This window comes from Ambystoma mexicanum, chromosome 1p (assembly GCF_040938575.1).
Source record: "Ambystoma mexicanum isolate Mex_15411 chromosome 1p, UKY_AmexF1_1, whole genome shotgun sequence".
Classification (NCBI taxonomy): Eukaryota; Metazoa; Chordata; class Amphibia; order Caudata; family Ambystomatidae; genus Ambystoma; species Ambystoma mexicanum.
Genome location: NC_090921.1, coordinates 833,279,680 through 833,297,415, shown reverse-complemented (window position 1 = coordinate 833,297,415; position 17,736 = coordinate 833,279,680). Strand labels below are relative to the sequence as shown.

The following is a 17,736-nucleotide window of genomic DNA, read 5'->3' as shown; positions in this document are numbered from 1 at the left end:
TGAAGAACAGGTTACTTACCAACTGTAACGTTCTTTCGACTGGATGTTCCTCCCACGTATTCCTCATCGACCCTCCCATCCTACCCCACAGTACAGTTTACGTTTCTTACACTTTCCTCTCACCAAGTGTGCATCAGTCATGAGGCACGCCTGGGTGTTCCTCCTATATGTGTTCATCGAAAAAACAGAACTGGAGCAACGGGCGCGGCTCAAGCTACTTATACCATCAGTGACATCGACACGGTACGGAGACCGTCGAGGAACAATCAACGCCACGACCTCGAGCACAGCGCCCTCTGCCGAGAAAAGAAAAAAAAATAAATAAATTCCGAAGCAGCAAAGCTGGAGATAACGAATTATCATAAGATGAGGAATACGTGGGAGGAACATTCAGTCGAAAGAACGTTACAGTTGGTAAGTAACTTGTTCTTTTGACATACAATTGTTTGCTTTAGAGTGAAAAGAGAAGGGACGAAGTTTCCTTTCATAAAGCTACGCTCATGGTGCCAAAATGTGTGCAATGTTTGTAGCATAATAGAATGCCTTAGTTTTGAAGGGTGTATACAGTGAAATAGTTAAGCTGTACTAATTGTTACGTTATGTAAGCAAGACACTTGAGCAAAAATGATCAGAACAGTCGTCGACTGTAAGAACATTGTGGGTAGCAGCAGCATGTCCTACTTGCTTCCTGTTAAGTAACACCCTCATTGGTGCTCAAGCTCAAAAGCAAGGTGTAAGACGCTGGATCAACCACTGAAAAGTGGTCTTTGCATGGCATGTGACTAAAGCAGATCACTTTGCAGAAATACTGGTAATTTATTTATTTTATTGTATTCATTTATAACGCGCTTAATACCAGCGAGTGGTGTCTAAGTGCGGGATCGGGATTCAAACCTGTGTTGCGCAGCGTTGTCTTGCTCCCAAGATAAACGCGTTGCCCCTAAGTAAAGTCTTCCATATTGACTGTATTATGATAGTTTTGTCTCTTCTAGCACTGATGTTTTTGCAAAATACCATATCCCGAGTGAATGTTGCCTCTGTTCTAAGCACTCTTAATCGGGAAACCTTTTTTTCTTATTTTGCCTCACTTAATCATTATTCCATTAGTACATGCTAGTCTATTCGTCAACCACTATACAGCTGCCTTCCATGAATCCTTCTCTTTTTTCAAACTATCCCAGTTTCATGCACAAGAATTCGAATATAGTATTAATTTGAGACACTAAAATGTCTTACCCATTTCTGTTCACAACTAGAATTGTAAAGTTTTTTCTTAAATTTATATACGTATTATAAAAATTATTTTCACCCATTCTAGCATTGCTCAAGCCGTTCTTCCAGCAGGGGATTTGTCCCATAACATTAGTTTGTCATTTTCTCTTTAGTTTATACACTCTTTGCGTTCCAAAATGCATCAAAATTCTTGCACTACATGTTGTACAGCTAGCCCTTTTTCTTCTATACACCAACATGAACTTTATTTTCATTCTGCAGTCCATTGTCTGTGTCCTCTTGGTCGGGTATCTTTCTTTTCAGCATTAGGAAATTAATTTCTTAACGGTATTGCCCATATTTAAATTGCATGCCGGCATGCGTTAAGTCCCAACAGGCAGTAACAAATTCCCTGGCTCTTCTTTCTGGGCATAAAGGTTGTTGTAGCTATACCAACCTATATGCCTTTTCCCATGACAGCATTTTAAATGTACTTATTTAAATAATTATGGCTGTATAGACCAATGTAGATATACTCTATACTTTTTTGTGCAAACAGTTACTGTGGTTTAAATCTTTTTTCTTGAAATATTATTTTTCTTCAAACTAAAGCTGAAGCTCTTATCGCTGCCATGTTTACAGGCTCAACTACTCCCTTGTTGCGCCATGGAGCCACTGCTCCTTCTTCCTCCGAAGACACCAGGACGTTTGTTTTGCTAGATTTCTATTTTTCTTAATCGTGAATTCCGTTGGACATTTAAAAATGTGTAATTTATGGCTCTGGCACATGATTGTTTTTCTTTATTCTCTTTTCTACAGACATTCCACCATTCAGACCGTTTGCTACTGGAGACACCAGGCATTATCCTAATCCTGCTTATTTTCACAGCTAGCTTAGCTCTGTGTACAAAACAAAATCACTTCTTGTTTTCTCTTTCACTAACTACGTCCTACTACAGCCCGAAAGAAGCGCCATTTTTTATGGCACATCATGTGTAGACTGTGATAAATTGAGGATAAAAATCAGATTTTCACCAAAAATATTTGTATGCAAAAGGTGTACTTGAAATGTTCTCAAACTCTAAATTCACCAGGTGGGCTACAGAGTTAGAACTATTTCACTAAACCCACAGTTGGCTTCTCCGACTTGTATAAAGAACACTATTTGTGCAGTGCTTTATATTTGGAAAATGTCCTGTCTTTTAAGGATATAACTGTGGGATTGGAGGATGGTGAGCAGGGGACTAAGAGCTAACCAATAGATAATGATGATCAACTTGTACTGCTAACCATCTTGGAGGAGTTCACAATGTGAAGGCCGACCGATTTAATAGTCTTCTACATGCATTTCATAAAAATGGAGCTGAACTATGCCATCTGTTGGTGGTTCTTCACACCTTGTGGATCTTCCTCTTGTAGACATCTTTAAGTGAGGGTGGAAAACTGTAAAAACCTATCCCATCAATTCATTGGATAAATTCCTGTAATTTGTTTCCTTTCATCCCAATTACCCACTCTTTAAAACTAGCTCATGCTGCATATCCAGATCACAACAGCATAGGAGTGTTGATAGGACTGGGCCACCCACAAGATCGTGTAATATTTTCTCAAGTAAGCGCTCTATCTTAAGTTGATTCCAGGATGCCTAAGAACTTCATGTTGCGCAGTGATTGACTTTTGAGATCTTCTAGCTTTACTTTGATCTGCTACAGCTCATCTTATAATGAGGGTATAGACTGCTTAACTGAATGTATGGTTTCTTCTGACATCCTGAGGTGCTGTTCTGTTACTCTGCCACATAAATAGTCCAAATTCTGATGGGAGGCTTCCTTCTTGTTATCTAGAGCATCCCGTTTTTGTTCCATAATGGCCAAGGAGGCCCTCAATTGTTGGAGGATTACCCTAATTTGCATGTTCGACATGGTCGTTGTAGTGGGTTCCATAGTTTTTTTTTTTTCTGAGGTATCCATAGGATGTCTGGCGGTAGCAGGCGGTACCATGTTGTCCTCCTTCACAAATCCCTCTAGTTTAGCGTTTACCACCGCCCTTCATGTTGTCTTTGAAGATCAGCTATTGTAGGCTTTGTAGATCAATCGAGCCACAACAAAGGGTTGATTATTTTCTCTGTTGCTGGGAACCCCGTCCTACAGATCCAGGTTGTAATTCGTTGTGCCGTGGTTTCTGTTTCCTCTCAGGTGAGATTCAGCCCCTCTGTACCTTAGCAGTCCACTCCTTGGGCCTTTATTGGATGCCAAAATCAGTCACTGAAGCTACTGCTGTGCAACGTGTAATCTGGCAGCAAGCACCGCCTCAGGTCCCCATTAAATTGTCCATTGACACTGTATTTTGGGTGGGTCTGCACCGGCAGAAAGGGAGGGCCTGCTGCCCCAACGACTATTCCTTCGCAGCTCGTTCAGAGCAGTGCCTGATGAGCCTGCGCTCCGGATCTCTCACTGCCCTGGTGATAGCAGTGCTAGGCTGCCTCTGCCCAACTCTGAGGTGCCGCAGTCCATGGTCCTCTTCTCGTCTGTCTAGCCCCCACCAGTGCTGGTATCCTCTGCCAACAATTCCACCTTCATTGTCCCTTCCTTCCTTCCCGCTTCACTCTTCAAGCACAACATCTTTCCCCAGCGGCTGACCTCTGGGACTCCAGGAGATGTCGATCTACCAAAATGTCAGCGGTAGCGTAAGTGACATCACAGACCTGATGACACCAGAGAAAGTGATGCCACTTGACCCGGATTGCATCAGTTCCTCCTTAACCCTGGTGACATTACCGAAAGTGGCTTGCAGGAGTAAAAAGTACATTAACTTAAAAAAAAAAATAAAAAAATACCAAATACGTACTGAAGCAGACGAGAATATTTTAGATAGCAACAACATTTTATTTAAAAAGGAAGCTGCCTTCATATGCCATGGATGGGGTAGTCATATAATGGGGTTATACCCAGTACTATAACATAGGCCGAGGCAATATTGGTTCCACCATCGGGTTTGCTATTTGAAGATTTGAATGTATCTTTAAGCAATAATTATGACAAAGCACTGAGCAATTTGCAGGAGTTCTGTGACCCGATTCTTGTTGAAATGGACTCAGACAAGCTTACATTGATGGAAAGCTTGGTAAGATGTACAACAAAATAAAAATTGTAAAATGCAGAAAGATGTAGAGAGAATGTCATTGTATAAACTACAAATGAAGCTAACACACACCTGATGACATCTAAGGAGATGCAGTCCTCCGTGATGAGACTCCCAGGGCCGAAATATCATTACATTTATATGCGCTTTCATCTTAACTTAATAGGCTCCCTACAAAGGTGGTGTTCCATAAGAGGTATCCCTTTGCAAGAAAGAAATTGCCGGCTCTGTAAAATGCTGGCGGAAGCAGAAACACAAAATCATTGGCCGATTGGCTGTAGCACAACCCAAGAGCCAAGGAAAATATGGTTGGGAAAGTTTATAAGGAGGTTAGAGCATTTAAACAGTGAAGTCACGTGCGCTAGGCTCTTGTATGGATACTTTCAATGACCATTGCTTTAGTGAATAATTTAATGATGCACAAGTCTGGGGATAATGTTTTTCTCAATTAGTTCACCATAATAAAGTAGGGAAGGGAGTCATTTGTCAGATAGGTGGAAAACGTAATCTTGGGGGCTGCAAAGGGGAGGCCCTGATGGGTATATAGAATATTGTAGTGTGTTGAATAAGTTAATGTCTGTAATGTTTGTTTTAGAATGTTGTGTCTGAAGTAATGTATTGCCATTTGTAATGAACGAAGAGTTGTGAAGTATATGATTAAAAATGTGTTAACGTTTTTAATAAACTAAAACACAAATAGGCACAGGCACTGCCATAGATATGCCACTTCAGCAATGTATGGCCAGTTACTTGCATATTATGCCAATTATAGCTGTATGTCGGATATTGTCATTATATAAAAATTAGAGCCCCTACATTGCCAGTTGCTGCGTTTTTTGAGTATCCAAAAATCCAATAGATGCAAGTCACTTTCAGTGCACAGATGCATTAGTGCTTTAATGCTGATGATTTGTTATTTATGTAGCGCTTTCGCCATAGCGCTGTACATAGCTCATATTTACATACAATTATCATCCCAACCGAAGTTGGTACTCATTTATCAGCCTCAGAAGATTAAAAGGCTGAGTTGGCCTTGCCAGGTTTTGAATCTGCGACCTGCGCTCAACCCACTTAACTAGCAACGCCATCATAAGAAAGCATGTCAAAACTGGCTGCACAATGTAGGCCAGACACGTATAACACTTATGTTTGCTGTAGCCTTGATGATGCACAGTAAAAAGTGCCATGCCGTTAAGACATAGCTAGACTGCCAGCACCAACATGACAATCTAACCACATTATAATACTTATGCTTACTTTATCATAGCTGCCCAGGAAAATATACAATTCCACAGTAAGGACTGGCTGCAGCCAAATGCCAGTCTAGCCAGGCATTTATCATGATTATCACTTATGATTGCTTTATCAGAGATGCCCAGTACAAAATGTCAAGCCACAGTAAAGAAATTGCTAATCTAGCTGCAGGAAAATGCTAGCCTAGACACTTAGTAACACTTATGATACTTATTATAGATGCCCAGACTATTATTCCATGACGCAGTAAGAAATTGCTAGACTGGCTGTACCTAAATGTCACTCTAGACGGTTGATACCAATAATCATGCTGACTTTGAAATATCTCCCATGCCCACGGATGCAAAGAACCAGCTGTGGTTCCTGTCATGCGCAGAGCAGGGGAGACAAGCCTTTTGTGTCCTGTGGGACGCTGGGGGACAGGGTTCTTTTTTGAGCCAGTTTAACTTCAAAAATAAATTAAAACATAAGAGAAATAATTTATTTTTGAAGTCAGACTGACCTAAAACAGAAATGAATGTAAATTGGGGTCTCATCTGAGGGCCCTCTTCACTTTTGGTTTCTCTGTCTCTGCAGGGGTCCCACAGGAGTTGTCGGGGGTCGCAGTTGCCATCCCCAATTAACATCCCTGTAGGACTCCCAAGTCTTATTGCAATCCAACTTTGGCAACCTTGGGTTAGTCTTGCTGTAATGGCGCCATGGACTCTTACCACCTGTCCCCTCCAGTCCATCTTGGTTGGAGGCTCTGAGGGACACTTCAGGTTTTGCACTGCATCTGGTCAACACCACCAGGGCAATGATTTAATGTTCTGCTTGATATGAGGTGGCTTTGAAGGATCTGTTGCATCCTGAGGTGGGAGCCTCGTACAAAAGCAGACATCTGGAACGCAGTGCACTCAAGATGTATGTGTAGCTAACAAAAGTGGATCACAAGAAACAGTGACTGACTACAGATACAGCATCTGTCACCCTCACCTACCCCTGCCTTCCTATTCCGATGAGAAGCACTTAAACATAGCGCCCCGCACAACCAGCTTGCTGACTTTCCCAACACGCTCAGGAGAGGGAAGAAAAGAGATCTTAGCACTTTTAGGTACTAGAAAAATAAGCCAAAGGAACAGATCTCTTCTGTGGGGTGTGCTGCGGCCAAGTAAATGACGCAAAAGTTCAGGTGAAACCAACACTTGCATTGTGACAATGACTAGGTTTTCTGGGTTGGATAAATGCATATTCCGGGTCACAACTATACAGGTTGGCTTCTTAAACCGTCCTTGTGTTTCTTGAGACACCCTCCTCTACAACCAAAGGATTCAAGGGATGGGCCAACCAAATTCAAACTCTAAGCTTAATGAGTCCTATATCTCCTAAAACAAATATAAAAATTCTTCCAATGATTGCGCAAAGAAAAGGCTTAAACCTATTCATTGATTCTGCCCTAATCCTAGAAATAACACATGCCAGAAGTGTTCTTCTGAGGAATAGCCCTTTTTCCCTTTTTCATTATTCAATCTGGTTCGGTCCCTCTTCACCATTTGACCGTTCTGTCTTTCTCGCAAGACTTCTCAGCCATGTGTGTTTTGTTTAGGGCTTCCACTTGGGCTGAGGTTTCACAACAGGATCTTCCTTTTTTTTTTTTTTTTTTTTAAACCTTTATTTACTAAGCTTGACATGCCAACAAGCGAGTGAGCAGTACATAATAAACAAACATTACAGATATATCATCTTCCAATGGATTGCTGTGACCGTAGGAAAGTGCAGGAATAAGGACAATACATATCCTCCGGTTCATGCATATGAGATCTAGATTTGGCATATCTAGTTCAGGTAGCAGCTTGTCTAAGTGATGAAGGATCCGATGATTCACCATCATAGTTGGCTGAAATGGAGGCAATATAAGAACGAAACAGGGACCAAATATTCCTGGGCTGGACGTCGGTGGCTAGAGGCCTGACCAGACCTCTTCTATGTCCGAGGCCCAGGTCACGGCATTGAGCCATTGCGTGTGTGTAGGTGCCCCCAGCCGGAGCCAGCATAACCGGATACATCGCACTGCGAGGAGCATACAAAGTCCTGCACATTTTTTAGAATTACGGCCAAGTCCCTGGAGTTCATGGAAGAGACATTGCAGTGGGGATGGGGTGACAGTATAATCAAGGGTATCTGACATAGTGGAGCAGATCTGTTCCCAAAACTGGGCCAGGTGCGGGCAGGACCAAATCATATGTATGTAAGTTGCCTCATTGGATCCACATCTAGGGCAACTACTGCCATTTTGACTTGTAGGTCCTCCGCCCATGACCGTTTGAGTTTATCAAATGATGAAACAGCTCTGGCTTGAAGCAGGCTATATAGTCTGGAGACTTTCCCTCGGGAGGCGTTAACACTTAGAATTGCAGCAAGTATAGGGTCGTCAGGGGGGGATAGTGGGGAGGTTTGGGTATTTCCTTTTCAGGCATAGGCGAAGTCCCGAGTATTGGAGTCAAGGAGCGGACTTCCACCGTAGGGTTTCAGGTAAGTCAGACCATTCTAAAAAAATTACCTTGGTCGAAGACATCTTTAATAGTCTCAAAGCCTGCGGCAGCCCAGTGATGAACCACAGTCGGAGGAACCGGGAGGAAGTTCAACAGGATCTTCCGTAACAGAGATTTCACGAAGGGTTCCTCCTAGACCTTAGCTACACATTGTTACACAATTGGTACCTTCTGGACATCGGATTGACATGGTTTCGCAATGGGTCCCCCCTGAAGCTTGTCTGTCCAACCGATCCCTCTAGAACCTCTGCTTCACAATGGGTCCCTCAGGCACCAGGACTTCACAACTGCTCCCTCTAGAATCTGGTTTTCTAGAGCTCCAGATGAGTATTTATTTTCTCTTCCAGCAGGGTACTTTTCAGGTAGTTAGTTGATATTAACTCTCCTGCCACTGGTTTTTCCCTGGTATCTTTCGGATTGCTGGTGGAGACACTTTTACTGCAGCCTTCCAGTTAAATTAGATGGGGGAATGAAATATCACACTCCCCAAATACCTTTCTCTATCAAGAATGCAAGTCGTGGATAATGTTCACTCTGGTTTCACAGAACTTGTGCCAAGGTGTCTTCGCTCTTCTCCAGAGTTGCTTGGTCGACTCTTTGGTGTCCAAAAACCTACTCTTGTATCAAGGGAACTTGGCTAGGCATGTCTGCCTCCTCCAGCAGTGTCTCCCTCTGCTCATTTATCCTACTTCTCTGGGGGCTTGGCTGGTATCCCGCCCCTGATATTTTTTCTGCCAATGAATTTTGGATCCTGTGAGCTAATTGCTTTATAAACTATTACCCTGTGTTAGGTTATTACGTATGGGGCCTCCGAATTGCTCTATAGATGTCATCTATTTAGGACCATTTAGATGGGTGTGCAGGGATATAAACATACCTACAGTGTGCAGAGCCATCTTGGATTTATCTCCCATGCGGAGAGCAGCTCTGTGTTCCGTGCCCTTTCTGCTCTGATGGCGTCCTACCCACATTGGACGCATAAGCGGTCCATGGCTGCTAGGTGGCGTTCATCCACCCACCTGATGAGCTTTTCTGTGGTCTGTAGCAGAACTCCCAAACTCACTGGATTCGCAAAATTGTGGTTCTTGATCTGTATGCAGGCTGCTCTGGGTTCTCTCTGGTTACTTCTTCCTGCCTGGCATCCTGAGATGTAGTTCTGCGGACTTGTATTCTGCTGCGATTCACCTAGAAAGGCCTTACTGTGTATCTGGGGGGGAGCAAGCATTCTGGACCCCACCTCAGCTACATTCTAGGAGGCACATCGGTCATCAGCCAGACTAGCCAATCCCTGGTGGCTTCCGTTCCCTACTTGAAAGGATGGGGAGTTCTGTAAACTCACTAAAGGCACAATTAATCATTAACTAAATAGGAATTATAGAGGCATGTGGGAGTTTTAATAAAGAACGGATGAAAAGTAAAATCCACAGAAAATCCCTCAGGTTGGCTATTGTACTCACACCAGATGAGAAGTTAATATTTATGGAGGCATTATGCCACGCCTGTTATAAGTTACCACGCAAAATCACTTCTACTGTTAACACACTCTTTCACATTGAAACCTTGACTTATTAGTAAAGAATGCACCATTTCCTCAAGTTCTTCTGTAGTTTGCCAATATCCTACGTTTATTGTGCATTTAACAAATTAGTCCCAGGCTGACCTGGCATACATGGAAACCCTTTCTCACAACATCAACTTACTCACGGAATTTTAGAATTAAGGCACATAGTGGCAAAAACAACTAATGGTGAACGGGGCTAGTCCAGGGTGACGTTTACCAAACCCCTACCTCCACCCCCCTTCATCCACTTTTCCATGGCCCTGCAGCAGAAAAAAGACTATGTACTCTGGTGTTTTCAACATTGAGCTGCCTTTGGAGATTGGGACCAGGCCTCATGGGTGTGTGGTACAGGCACAACTGCAACATAGTTGCTAAGCCTGATCTGAGTGCCTCTGCATTGCCTGCGGCACAGTCTCTATGAACAAATATTCAGGAGAGCACTGGGAGGCCTCAATTAGCCAGTGTAGCCGGCCTCAAGATCATCTGAAATTACTTTGGTCGCTGTTGTCTCTTTTGCGGTGTATGATCTTCGTCCTGCAGACAAAGTGACTTAAACGTGTTGTTTCTGGCAAACTAGTCTGTGTTTGGTGATAGGAGCTCTACATCTGTGAGAGGTAAAATACCGCTAAAATGGTTTACCTAGATTTCTCCCATGTACACCAATCTGAGGATGAACGTTTTAAACTGTTCCTCTGGTGAGCGTGCCTGAACTTTTTGCCTTTTCCTGATTGGTGATCTAATCTTTTTTACTGTAGTCACATTTGTTTTACCTTTTCTGGGATGTGGCTTTGTGATGTACCCCCTAAGAGGCCCCCAAGTGTTGGGGTAGGATATCTCCATGATACCATGTTCCCCAGCTCTCCAGATCTAACATACCTGTCTGTTTTACTCCACAAAGTTAGACTAATACTTTCATTAAAAAAGCAACCGAACTCTGCGTCTTGTTGCCGCCTACAAAACTGTGTTGGTGTTTAGACCAGAGGTGGCATCAAACCTGTCACGTGGAGGAGCTGTAGTATGGTTATCAAATCTGAAAAGGGCCTATACAATTTTAAAAAAGAAAGGAAAATCGCCATGTATGGTAATTACTGGTTAATAAAGTGTGCCGCAACTAATATATCCCTGTTTTCTAAAATTAAAATGTGTATTATGTGCCTAAAATGACCATAGTCAACAATATGTTCTTTCTCCCTGAATAATTCTCCCAAAAGTCGGGAGTAAAATATCTGGATCCTTGTTCCTTCATGTTAGTTGTGTGTCCTCCATTGGTTGGTTGCAAGGATTCAATTTGAAATACTGGATAAACTTTGCTTTGTTATAAGGAATGTTCTAGATGGCACCACTGTGTAAAAATACAATAAAGTGACTGGGACACATGTATTGAGAGAGCACGTGCAACAGGGCTCCAAATAGTTTGATTAATATAGGCTTGTAGTAGAGCTATACCTCTGTGCATTCCTGTTGGAAAACAAGACTGAGGTGATAAACAGAGTGGCATAGTGGGCAAGGTCACATAAGACAACTTTGATAGTCACAGAACTGCTGAGCTGGCAGTCTATTTAGGCATTCCATAAAAAAGTCGACCATAAGCCCTTCTGCAGCCTCATTACCCAGCCACGGGGGAGGAGAAGCCGCAGAGAGCGGCATTCCACCCTGCATGGCTGTGACCTTTCCGCTAAACTCCTACTGCTTTGGGCAGGAGTTCAAATGAACAATGCCAAGCCTGCCACTGGAGAGAAGGTGGTTGGTTGCAGCAAATGGTGCATTTCCAGCACTGGGAATGACACCCTATGGCCAGGATAATGAAGTATTTGAATCAATCTGCTTAGTGGAGCTCCTTTAAAGGTGGCCATCTTGCTTGCTGGTTCGCTAGAACCCCAGAAATCCTTTAATTTCAGTATAAAATACAGGTAAACATTTGTACTCTTTTATCTTCATCTGTCCCTGCTTCCATACACACAGGAGCAAGTATGTAATCGCAACCCAATTTCATACAGCTTGACTACTAAAATTCTCTGACATGGACATTAGCGCTTACCATGGAACCTATAGTATTTTGCAGAAAAGTTAAACCTTGTTATGCTATGGCATGTGTGAAGGCATCATGAAGCAAGGCACAGACAACAGATTCAAAGTTCAAAAACAAATGTTTTTATTCACTCAAATGTCAGGATGGTTGAAGGCCTAACTTGCCCTATACTAAGGTGGGATTTCCCTACCTAAAGAAACTAAGGAAAGTCTGAGTCAAAAAGGTCAACTTAAGTCTGTCTCCAAAACCTATACTTGCCCACACAATTAAAGCTGAACAATGTGTAGGGATGTTTGCAATAAAAGAAAGTTTTCCAAAGAAAGTTCAGAGCTTCTTCCAGCTCCTGGCTTACTTATCAGCTCCTCTTCCCCGAGTTCAAAATTGTTCCACAAAGGTCTCGGGATTACCTTTCCAAAGTTCAAGTCAGTTCCACAAAACCTTTGGTTTCCCTTCTCCAAGTTCAAGACAGTTCCTCAAAAGTTCAAGACAGTTTCACTTGTACTTTTTTGCACTCTTTCAATATTCAAAAGCCGCTCCAGTCCTCCTTTATGCTTTCTGGTTTCTTAACAGATCACTCAGATTGCTTTCACAAGTGGGGGTTCCCTGCAGTTGTCAGACCAAACGGTCCACCCATCAAAGGTCGAGCAACCAGGAACCCTAGGCACTCTAGCCCACACAGGTTCTTCTGTATTTGTACCTGTGTTAAGGTTCACATTCACTTGGCTTCTATTTGTCAGCCTCTTGGCTTTACCACAATGTGTTCTCTCTTTTTGACAGTCCTTTGGCCTTGCCACACTGTATTTTTAAATATAGTTCACTTTGTGGTGGTTTTGTTCCTTCCCCACCATACTTTCATGCAATCTTCCACACTTTCTTTCTTTTATGCTTCAAAGCCCTCCTTTAGAGCAGTATTCAGTAGTGATTTTTCACTCTGCCACTTGCATATTATATTTTCATTGTACTTCCCTTTGAACCCGTTACTTTGGGCTACTCTCAGCAGGTGAAGGCTTTACCATTCATTCTGCGTCTAATTCGGCTTTCTCGGACAGCCACAGGAGTTCCCCGGTTTGAGTGCTCTTCCCACTACACTCAGTTCCCTGGCATCTCCTCTGGGCAGCTGTGCTCTTGATCATGGGTTTGCCGACACATTTGCTTTCACACGCGAGCCCCGCTTGCATTTGACTGTCTTCTCGGATCTCGCCGGCAGCTCTGCTCTCGCACCGCGGACGCTGTTGGGAACCTTCTGTGTCTGCAGCTCTCATCCCAGTACCATAATGGGTTGAAAGAGGGGAAATGTTGGAAAATGATTTACAATAGCCCATCATGAAGACTTAGGTTGGTTTTCAAAAGGGAAAGGGGATACCATGTCTCATTATTAACCCTCCTCTCTTTTACCCTCCTTCTGTGGCTTCTGGGTTTATAATATTTTCTGGTGTTATCCTGGCTAGAGGCGACAGGAATAACAATATCCCATAAATGCTTCTGGTATTACGGGTTCACCCTGGAATAGCAAGGGGAGTACCCGTCTCCCCAAGGCGCCTCCACCCAGGTGATCCTCCCTGGCTTCTCCACCCCGCGAGACAGGATCCAAAAGCGATGGCCTTTCCCTGGCCACCTCAGATGAGGGCCCATGAGGAGTAAGTGTGAGGACGCCCTCAGGTTTCTTACACATGCCAGACATTTTGCAGCTGGTTATTTATTGTCCTTTACTTTTGACTTTACTAGTTATTTTTTCACTACCATTTTCCAGCCAATACTCAAAGTACTTTTCTTTGAGAGAAAACCTGTCGGTAATAATTGCCTGAAAAAGTTCACTTCGAGCTATCCATTTTAAAGGTGCTCGTCATTGATTACATTGAAGCACTCAAGGTTTTTTGCACTGGTATTCCGAACTGCTCATTAGTGGGGGTTCAATGTCCTCTTACTCAAATTAAGGGTGTCCCACTCTGGCATGCCAAACCGTGCATATGTGGTTGAGGCTTCCAAAATCCAACCTGTCAACTCTGCAGTACCCTTTGTGCAAGGCCCCAGGATTAGGAGTGGGACCACACCTGTGAGTCATGGGTCACCTTCAAAAAATCACCAAGAAATTACAAAAGTAGTAAAAAAGGAGTGTACGCCAGTGCAAGAAATAAGTTATATTCAGGGCCCCAGATGCAGCTGGGACAGCAAATTCAAACAGATCGCGGAACAACTGCCTGAAATGGTGCTGTCAAACACCGCTAATGTCGGGACTTTTTTATACAATGCAAAGTAACTAACATACATGATCGTGTGACATGAAAAAATCTCCCCACACAAAGCTGATTGGACTTCGCACTTTGAACCCTTATAGAAAAACATACATTGCGATCAATAATTGGGTTCACAAACCTTCACGCACTGCCCTCAATTACAGGTGGTGGTGTCACAATCCACCCCCAATTTCCACAGCACAAAGGTAAGTCATTAAAACATTTGAGACGACCAGCAGAACTTTAATAAATTGGCATGGTCGCCTCGTCCTGATTTTCATGGGAAGAGCTGCTGACCGTGTTACCGTCAGAGCCTTGAGCCACGGATGCACTGTTACATAAATTTAGCATATCGAAGGCACTCTAACCCTTTTCCCAGGCAAAATGTACTACAGGGCAATTTGAAATTGCTGTGGTTCTTTTCGGCTTCATTAGAAAATCACATTTTATGAGTGATTTTGAAATATAAAATGATCATGCATTCATAGCTTGTTGTTGGAGTATGTGAGTTATAATCTGTGACCTTGAAAATGAACCATTATGAATGTTTCTCAGCGCTGGCCTGGGATTGCAGGCTCTGCACTAAATCCCCAGCCACAGCGGCCTTTGCTACACACAAAATGTTAACACACGTTTTTGGCAAAAGCAAGCTTTTAAGGCCTATTTACTGTGTTTTGTTCTACCACTAAATTTTTGATTATACTTACCTGTGTCCCTGTATTCACAGATTAGTTTTAGTATGGAAAACAGAGGGGGATTTGGGAAACTCTCTACCAGCACAAACACAGCCCATTGACTTGCTCTGTGACACGCGCGCGTGCTCTCTGTGGCACGCGCGCGTGCTCTCTGTGGCACGCGCGCGTGCACTCTTTCTCTGTGGCACATGCGCGAGCTCTCTCTCTGTGGCACACGGGCGTTCTCTCTCTCTGGCACGCACGCATTCTCTCTCTCTCTCTCTGACACGCGTGCGTTCTCTCTCTCTCTCTCTCTCTCTGTCTCTCTCTCTCTCTCTCTCTTTCTGACACGCGCGCATTCTCTCTCTCTTTCTGGCACGCGCGCGTTCTCTCTCTTTCTGGCACGCGCGCGTTCTCTCTCTCTCTCTCTCTCTCTCTTTCTGGCACACGCGTGTTCTCTCTCTTTCTGGCACGCGCACGTTCTCTCTCGCTCTCTTTCTCTCTGTCTGGCACGCGCGCATTCTCTCTCTCTCTATCTCTGTCTGGCACGCGTGCGTTCTCCCTCTCTCTCTCTCTCTTTCTGGCACACGCGTGTTCTCTCTCTTTCTGGCACGCGCACGTTCTCTCTCGCTCTCTTTCTCTCTGGCATGCGCGCGTTCTCTCTCTCTCTCTCTCTCTTTCTCTGGCACGCGCACGTTCTCTCTGGCACGCGCGCGTTCTCTCTCTCTTTCTCTCTGCCATGCGCACGTACTCTTTCTCTCTGCCATGCACGCATTTTCTCTTTCTCTCTGCCATGCGCGCATGCTCTCTCTTTCTCTCTGACATGCGCGCGTACTCTGGCAGGTGCGGGTTCTCTCTCTCTCTGGCACACGTGCGTTCTCTCTCTGGCACACGCGCGTTCTCTCTCTCTCTCTCTCTCTCTCTCTCGCTCTGTGGTTATCTCTCGCGCTCTGTGGTTCTCTCTCGCGCTCTCTGGTTCTCTCTCACGCTTTCTGCGGTTCTCTCTAGCGCGTGCTGTCGTTCTCTCTGGTTCTTTTTTGCTCTCGCGCTCACTCTCTCACGCTCGCGGAAGACAGTGACCAACTAGCCTTTTAGATACATTACCATGCAATCTCAAACCCTGCATAACGTAGATATGAGATTTGTTAATGCAAATCTTTCAGCCATCCATCAAATTTGTGAATTTCTTAAGGCCATCTGTGACAATTAAAAATGTTCCAAGAAGGATGCTGAGGAAGGTAGTCATAACTTTTGAGTTTGGGGAGGACTCTTGAAAAACTTTGTTCACGTAAATAAATCTCTCCTTCTGTGTGCATTCAAGACACTGTCATCTACATCCTGACCCTTACTATGGGATTGGCTCGTCTCAGCAACTGCTGAATGTATGATACACAATGTCTTATTAAATAATTGGACTGGTTTGTTGCTTGTATCTGGAGTTTGCAGCCTAGGAATGTTCTTTTAACTAGCCTAACTATTAAGGTGCCACCTTTATTATTAAGTCCCTCTTGTCTGAAACTCCTTGGAGCCAGAGCCCTGCAGGTTTCTGTGACCAGGTTTTGTAAGACTCTCTTCTGGCTGCCCTTCTGTTAGTTATCTTGTCTCTTTTTTACTTGCATTAATGTGTTAAATATGAGATTAGTGCGCCTCTATAAATGTCATGGTCCTGTTATTCTTTTGAGGCAGAATCAATCTTATTTGGGTGAATTTCGCCCTCATCCATTTGGGCAGTCTTTGGTTTACAGGATACTGCTGGTTTTCTCTTTTAAGAGAAATTGTTTGTAGTATTATGCTTTATTTCTAGTTCTTACTGGTCCTACGTCTCCTTGTTGACTAGACTTGATTTAGCGAGGACCCATAGTCACAGGATGCAGGAAGCTTGGACAGGTAGACTCCATCGTAGTTCCCTCAAATGTAGGGACATTTTAAAATTCCTGTTCAGACCATTGTTGGAAGCATAATGAAAGGGACTCATTACATTGAAAAACTTGCACCACAAAGCAGCATGTTTAAGATTGCATGCTCTCTTAAAATAAGTTGTTTTTGAGGATCCAGTATGATCTGTTTTTAGAATTTTGCATTCCCCATTGCGCTCTTTAAACACCTTAACGTCAGTTTGAAATTCAAAATCAGATTAGGCTTTGTATGTTTCACTGGATACATGACAAAACTACCTTTTTCCAGGTTAATAAAATGTCATGTAGCTAACTTCGGAATCTGAGATACTATCAAAGTGGTGATTGGGGTGCCATCAGCCACAGCTTAACTTTAACAACGTTACAGTTGCGCTAATGTACATTTCTTTTGTGTGTTTGTCATAGTTGGTCCTGCTCATTTTGTTCTTTCTCTGAAGTCTGTATGAAATGCAAGTTCCTGCCAGGCATAAAGATTAAAATGGGCGAGATCCTAGTTAAAGGCCAGTGCATCAAATCCTTACTAATATCTTGATATTTGCATACAGTTCCTTCATGCAGACTTTTCCCCTCTCTTAAAGCTGCTGGGACAGTTGGAAAATACAGGGCCTCCTCCAGCAGAAAAAGAGAAAATATCCTCACTTCCAACCGTGACAGTAACTCCGGAACAAGTTGGTATGTTAAAATTCCTCCTTTGCATTGCATTCTGTTTTTCTGGACCCACTTCCCGAAGTCGAATGCCTATTGTATTTTAGTTTAATGTGTTTTCAGCAGGTTTCAGAATATGTGCCCAGATGTTTATTAAATTTGTTAATCCACAGCTTCCCATCTCATTATTGTATTGCGTATTCCAATAACCTATGATTTAACGGTAATGAGTAATTCCACCAAAATAAGCTCTATAATTGTACACATTTATTAGAAATGTTGCATGTAAAACTAGTTCAGATACTTCTACTTTCTATATTTGCATTTATAGAGATTACTTTTCTAGTATGTTGCATCAGTCGCTGTGTGTCACTTTGAAAGAGTTATATTTATCTCTGTAGTGTTCATTTCAGCAAAAACGCACTTAAAGGGACTATTAGTGGGTTTTATCCCCAACAGTGCACCCAAAGTTTTTCACAAAAATACTGTTAGGTTAGTGATTCATTTCCTTTACCTTTTTTAAGTAACTTTCTGTGTAA

The 17,736-nt window shown here is 43.2% G+C and overlaps 1 protein-coding gene across 3 annotated transcripts in view; it reads left to right on the top strand.

Annotated features, from left to right (window-relative positions):
• The window catches only part of RNF115 (ring finger protein 115), an 809,324-nt gene that overhangs the window by 662,903 nt on the left and 128,685 nt on the right, over window positions 1-17,736 (top strand). For all 3 annotated transcript variants that reach the window (XM_069652791.1, XM_069652792.1, XM_069652790.1), the window contains exon 7: window positions 17,131-17,224. In XM_069652791.1, the coding sequence (XP_069508892.1) occupies window positions 17,131-17,224 (94 nt within the window). The remainder of the gene's footprint in view (window positions 1-17,130; window positions 17,225-17,736) is intronic.